This window comes from Clupea harengus, chromosome 5 (genome assembly GCF_900700415.2).
Source record: "Clupea harengus chromosome 5, Ch_v2.0.2, whole genome shotgun sequence".
In the NCBI taxonomy this organism is placed as follows: Eukaryota; Metazoa; Chordata; class Actinopteri; order Clupeiformes; family Clupeidae; genus Clupea; species Clupea harengus.
In genome coordinates, this window is record NC_045156.1 from 13,426,623 (window position 1) to 13,434,122 (window position 7,500).

A 7,500-nucleotide genomic window follows, 5' to 3' on the forward strand; every position below is an offset into this window, starting at 1 on the left:
TGGGGTTGCCATGGTGAGGCCATGTTTGTCTCGGTTACGGTGACGTGTGTGTTGTCTGCCTCGCTCCACTGCTGGCTGGCACCAGCTGAACACCTGCAATCTCTCGGGTCCTCGGTGCCCGAGGGTGAGGCCTTATCGCATGAAGCCCAGAACGAATCACCTCCTTCAAAGAGCAGGGGTCTGGGCTGAGGATGACCACTCTCTGAAACCTCACCAAACTGCCAAACTCATTTCTTTCAGTCCCAGCTCCTCACATCGTGTGCTCATCCGTTAAAGACACGGCTGCCATATTCTCTATTCTCTCTTTCCTCTGGTCCTATAAAGTCTACTCTGTACTTCATCTCACTCTTTGAGTAGGGTGCTCTCTGAGTCTCATTCGTGTGTCTCAGTGACATGTGTGTGTGTGTCAGTTAGAGTGATGTGTATGTGTGTGTCAGTTAGGGTGATGTGTGTGTGTCAGTCAGGGTGATGTGTGTGTGTGTCAGTCAGGTTGATGTGTGTGTGTGTCTCAGGTACGGTGAAGTGTGTGTCTCAGTTAAGGCCAGCGAATGGTGGCACCATCCAAACACCAGCCATCTCTCTGGCTGCACCACTGTACTCGCTCCTGGATACCCTGAAGGTGGCGCTCTCTCCAGACTTTGTAGCCTCCTCCCATCTAGCCCAGCATTTACCCCACCCCCACCCAAACACACACACACACACACACACACACACACACAGAGACACACTTCACACTGCTTTAAACGCCAGGGGCTACAGCCTTTGTGCTGGTCTGAAGAGCATGTATCAGCGGAGTGATATTAATGTGTTTATAACTGGGCGTCTGGCAGCTTTAAAGAGCATTCATCAGCGGGGTGTCATTTAAGAGCAGGTGTTCTGTCTGTGCGCTGTGAGTTAGAGGTGGTCATGTGTGCAGACGACGTGGAGATGATGTCACTCTCTGTGGCTGTTCTCTGCCGGCCTTCCATCTGGCCATCTGGGGACAAACATCAGCGGCAGCAGCAGGTCTTATCAGGACTCGGTAACCCACAGACATGTCCGCTGGAGCCTGTACATGATTCGGAAAAGATATTAGCACTTTATTTGGATAGTCTGCCTACAGAGACTTCACAGATGATATTCAAGTTGAGTCTTTCCAATCACCTGAACCAAACTCTATATCTAACCCTAACCTTAACCAAACTCTATATCTAACCCTAACCTTAACCATAGATTGGAGTCAACAGAGTTTCAACAGATTGTTTATAGTCAGAGCATCTGCATATAGTCTATAGGGGACCATCCAAATAATGTGTCACCATAATAATAAATATTGTTGACATACTAGAGTAAAAGCCAAACAAAGTGAAGAATATATGTCTGTCTGGAATGATCTATATATTGAATATATCTGTCTAAAAGATTATGTGAAGGGGGAAATACAGCTGTATAGAGATTTGAGTTAAGGAATAGACATTGTAAATGACAGACAAGGGAATCTTCAACTCTCTGGCCTCACTACACCATACAGTACCCTGGATCCAGAGGCCAAACTGAAATGGAAAGTATTTAGTCAGTTCACTGTGCCAGAGGGTGTCTCGTCCCTGATGTTAGGTCATCTTTCTGAAACAGCTGTTTCTCCATCTGCAAACATCAAGGATGGAAAAAAAACTTGCTTTCATGTGGTATCAGATAAGCACAGATCGGTGACTCAACGAGGCAAGTCTTCAGAAGTGCTCCTTATGTCAGCGGATAAACAGGACGCTTTAAACAGGCTGGAAGAGTCAGGTTGATCTGAGCCTTTCACGAGGCCCAGTGCAGTTGTTGGCCCAGTGCAGTTGGTGCGGGGAATGGGATGGATCTTGGCCTCTTATTTGCTCAATAGTAGCTGGAACTGGACTGAGCCTGGCTCTGATCTGCCTCATGTCTGTCTGGTTAGGGTCAGAGCTGGCCCAGTCATCCCTGTTTGGGTCGCCTAATGTGTGTGTGTGTGTGTGTGTGTGTGTGTGTGTGTGTGTGTGTGTGTGTGTGTGTGTGTGTGGTGTTCTCTTGTGTGGCTGTGGTGTCTGACCCGCTCGTCTCCTTCCTCCACAGATCCGGAGTCCCAGAGGAAGCGGACCGTTCAGAATGTTCTGGACCTCAGGCAGAACCTGGAGGACACCATGTCCAGTCTGCGTGGGACTCAACTCAGCCACAGGTGAGACGAGCGGCCTACTAACCCATCAGTTAGACACCTCAGTCAATCACAACATTTAATCCCACAGAAACATACATCAATAAGACACCTCAGCCAATCACAATACATAATCCTACCGATACGTACTTCAATTAGACCTCTCAGCCAATCACAACATTTAATCCCACATATACATACATCAATAAGACGCCTCAGCCAATCACAATGCCACAGATAAATACTTCAATGACACATGTCAGCCAATCACATTAAGTAAGGCATCTCGCAGAACAATGCTGAAAGTATACAAACAATTATTTGTGGACGGTGTGTGTTCTATATTCTCTTTTTCTACCTAACACAAACCCACACCCACACCCACACCCACACCCACACCCACACACACACACACACACCCACACCCACACCCACACACACACACACACCCACACCCACACCCACACCACACACACACACACCCACACCACACACACACACACACACCACACACACACACACACACACACACACACACACACACACTCAGATACATGTACTGGTATGCATGTGCAGACATATAAAGACATGGTCATATAAACACAAGGGGTCTGGGCTCTGGGCTCTGTAAAGCGCCTGGAGACAATTTCAATTGTTATTGGCGCTATATAAATAAAATTGAAGAGCGCACACACACACACACACACACACACACACACACACACACACACACACACACACAAAGAGACACACACACAAACAAACACAAACACACTCAATATATCAATACCCCACCTGCTGTGTGTGTGTGTACTGGGAAGGCTGCCTATTCAGCTGTCTGAGCAACTGGCCTCCAGTTTTACAGCAACAACATTTCTGCTTTATGGCTCCTATTCATTACAGCTGTCCCAGTCCCCAGACGCTCCCACAGACACACACACACACACACACACACACACACACACACACACACACACACACACACTCATAAGGACATGAGACACAACATCCCAGTCCCCAGACGCTCCCACAGACAGAGAGTGTACACCCCCCCCCCTCCCACACACACACACACACACACACACACACACACACACACACACACACACACACACTCATAAGGACATGGGAGACTACATCTAAATTGTACCCCCCCCCCCCCCCACTCATAAGGACACGAGACACAACATATAGAGTATATACACACCACCCCACTCAAAAGGACACGAGACACAGCATCTAGAGATTACACACCACCCCACTCATAACCTCCATGGAGGTGACGAGACACAGCAACTAGAGTTTACACCCCACCCCACTCATAAGGACACGAGACACAACATCTAGAGTTTATACACACCACCCCACTCATAAGGACACGAGACACAACATCTAGAGTTTACACCCTTGCCCACTCATAAGGACATGGGACACAATATCTAGAGTTTACACCCTTGCCCACTCAAAAGGACACGAGACACAGCATCTAGAGATTATACACCACCCCACTCATAACCTCCACGGAGGTGACGAGACACAGCAACTAGAGTTTACACCCCACCCCACTCATAAGGACACGAGACACAATATCTAGAGTTTACACCCAACCCCCCCACACACACTCATAACCTGGGTCTCTCAGGTTAGAAACAAACACAGTACCAAGGCTCACATGTCGACAGTACCAAGACTCGCAAAATGTAAGGATTATTGGACGACAAGGTGTATCTAAAAAAATCTGACAAGGTGTCCCAATATACACACATATTGGTGTCCCCATTTACAAAAAAGGCAGAGGCAAAGATCTCTACCTCACAAAGCAGTTCCACATGGAACCTTTTTTAATGTGAAGAATCTTTTAATATGAGCAATCCTGTAGAAAAGGGTCCAACATGGTCTTTAAATGGTTTTTCTGTGCGAGCAAAATTATATATTTTTTCTGTTGCATTGATTTGAATATCCCTGAATAAGGGTTTTGAACCTCCCCAGGAGTGTTCAGATCCTGTTGGGGTTTACTGCAGAGGAAGAGGGAGGGAGCCCAGCGCTCCTCATATGCATTCCTGCCCAAAATATCTGTGTGTGTGTGTGTGTGTGTGTGTGTGTGTGTGTGTGTGTGTGTGGGTGGACGTTTGGGTGTGTGTGTGTGTGTAGTATCTGCATGGTTTGATTCTTCCTCCTCCTCCTCCTCCTCCTCTCTCCACATCCTGACCGTATTCTATCACGGGCATACATGTGGAGAGTAGAAACGTTGCGCTGCAGTTGTCCTTTTCATCTCCTGCGCGCACTCTGTCACAAGTCCCCAGGAACTTCTTCACCTCTTCCGGAGAGAGATGGTTTTCCATAGCTTAGCTCTGACGGGCGGTTTTCCATAGCATATCGCTGAGGGCAGCTTTTCCAGAGGTACGGACTCCTGCAGGCTGATGTCCAGATTCCTGAGCTGGTAAAGCACTTGGCTTGGCTCGAGCCATAAATCAATGCTCTTCCTCACAACGAGAAGCCCCAGTGTCTCTGGAAGTGCCTATTTAATTTTAATGTAGTGGCCCCCGCCACAGAAACACACACACACACACACACACACACACACACACACACACACACACACACAAACACACACCGCATGCCCCAAAACTGGTACAGATGCCACATGTGGAGCACACCAGTCACCACTGTCCTGGAAACAGCCTCTCTGCAATTACATTACAGTTACACTGGTTCTCCTAAAGGATGCTTGTATCCAAAGTGATTTAGCAATACAAACAAATAGCTTCCAGACCGCTGTGAGGAGATCACGGTGCCAAAGAAGAGATGGGGGGAGGAAACAAAGGTATTTTTATTCAAAGGGAATATTGCTATGGAACTCCATGGTGCTATTGCTACAGATCCCAATCAATATGGATAGTCCACGCCCCCTTACAACTCATGCCCAAGTCAATAGCATTGTTGCCTTATAAGCAGGTTCCATAGCCGTAGTCATGGAAATGGAATGGGCGAGATCCTGATGTGGGCCAGATCCGGGCCAGAGGTGGGCCAGATCCAGGCCAGAGGTGGCGGTCCCATGGGACACGTCCAGAGCCTGACAGCTGTAGCTAGTGATTGTGATGGAAGTAATGCCCAGACACTCCTCAGGACAGCTGGCAGATACATGTGCTTTCACTCTTCCTCGTTTTCTTCATCCGATTTTAAATACAGCTAATTAGCCAGGGAAGGAAATCATAGTATGCACCCCACACCATGTTGCAGACAATCGAACAGGCGATTACAGACAATCAGAAGATGTCGAAAAGCCAAACAGGAAAGAAGGAATTGAGTGAATTTTTTTTAAATCTACCCTCTGGAAGCGGTGTGAGCGGTGTGCCAGATTGCCGAAACGCATGTCGGAGCGCAGCCAGAGCTAGCTAGCATCTGGGGGAAGTCTTTGAGGGGCGTCCCAGAGCCTTGCAGCAGTAGCTAATGACTTTCTAAAACAATGGCGACTCCCTGGGACACCTGGCGGATAGATCAGTGCTTTCACTGTTCCTGCCGCTAATCTGCTGAGTCGGCTCATTCACCAACCCACGGTTTAAAAACGCCACCATCATCTCTACTGTAAAACAGAATCGGCTTCAACGAAATCAGTCGTGTTAAGATGATACTGTCTGATGCAGAGGATGCTAACGTGCTGTTAGCGTCTCAGTACAGGGCTGATTTGTGGCGAGTTAAATTCCCGGATTAATGGTGCAGGAAGATGGAGGAGTGTGTGAAGAGTGAAGAGGCGCTCTATTTATACCAGGGAGTTGGCAAGGCTGTGTCTTGGCAGGGTGTGTATGGAGACGTGGCTCACTGACAAACCCATGATTCAAAGGAGCCATTTATCAGTCATACCGTCAATTACATACCTGACAGGGACATCCAATTACTGTAATCATCATGGACTGGTCCCTCCCATTGCATACAACATGTGCTTTGATGAAGGACCGATGACAGTCAAATATTTGTGTTTAGTTGGAAGAGTTGAATGCTATTTCTATTGGACTGGAGTATTTCATTGGCATTGTACCCATACTCTTCACAATGACGGTCAATGTCAAACCTAATCTAATGTAATATTTTACACTTAGATACACATATTACAGTACATTCACTGATCGAATTGATGTTATTATATGAAATTCTTTTTGAGAGATGAATGTTAAAACTGTAAAATCAGCACCAGATTCTAGACTGTATCAGAACACATGTGTGGAGGCGTACGATAGACTTTCTCCCCTCATCAGGAAGTGAGCTCCGAGAGAGCTGCATCCTGGGCTCCCTGGAGTTCTGCTGGGGTATTAATAACAGCGTGCCAACAGGAAGACATCTAAAGTAGGGTCTGTCTCAGTAGGACACGGGCACAGACACTTTAGCATCAGATGCTGGTTTGCTAGGAGTGCCTGTGTTTTTGTTGTTGGTTCGATTTGAGGAGATGTTTATGCTATGCTATGCTACATGCTCAGCATATTGTAAATGTGGAGTATGAGACGTGAGCTGGCCTGCTGTAGTGACAGACTGGGTTGAATGTGGTTGGGCTTGTGCCTGTCTATCAGTGGGCTTGAAAGGTTCAGCCTCATCTCTCTCTCTCTCTCTCTCTCTCTCTCTCTCTCTCTCACACACACACACACACACACACACACACTTTCTCTCCATCTCTCTGCGTGTATCATGCCATCCCCTCACCTTTCAGCTTCTTATTCCGTATTGAAAAGATGGGATATGGAACACACACGCACACACACAAACACACAATAACATGCATGTACACACACCTGCACATAAGCACACATACCTTCTCTCTAACACACTAATTGGGGTAAATGATCTGCAGTCATCCCCAAACTCTACTGATCTCACCATTGCTGGACAATACTGAGTGAATTTAATGTGGTGATCCCTGGTCTTAGTCATTTTTGCATATATTAGAATATATTATTTTTGCCTATGGATTGCATAGCATGTATTATTTTTGCCTATGGGTTATATAGCAATAATTCTGCCACTTCCTGCATCCTTTTGGACTTGGCGTTTGGAGTTTGGAGTTTGGAGTGCTCTCAGTTTTCCTGGTAAAAATAGCAGTGGCAGGAAACGCTGAATTATTCACTCAAAGGCTCCTGTGTGCAGCGGCGGTGTGTGTCTGCTTATGCAATCACCAGACTCAGCAGAAGGTTCACACTACAGAGACAGAGAGAGAGAGAGAGAGAGAGAGAGAGAGAGAACAGGAGATAAAGAGAGGCAGAGAGAAAGTGATAGAAAGAGGGAGAGAGAAAGGGAGCTTTTCCAAACCTGACCCAATTGAGGGTCGTGTGCTCTGCTGCAGCGTCTCCTCCTCACTGCCA

At 47.1% G+C, this 7,500-nt stretch overlaps 1 protein-coding gene across 1 annotated transcript in view; it reads left to right on the forward strand.

Annotated features, from left to right (window-relative positions):
* The window catches only part of LOC116220520 (neuron navigator 1), a 22,864-nt gene that overhangs the window by 14,094 nt on the left and 1,270 nt on the right, over window positions 1-7,500 (forward strand). Inside the window, exon 2 of the mRNA XM_031567780.2 lies at window positions 2,074-2,176. Within this exon, the coding sequence (XP_031423640.1) occupies window positions 2,074-2,176 (103 nt within the window). The remainder of the gene's footprint in view (window positions 1-2,073; window positions 2,177-7,500) is intronic.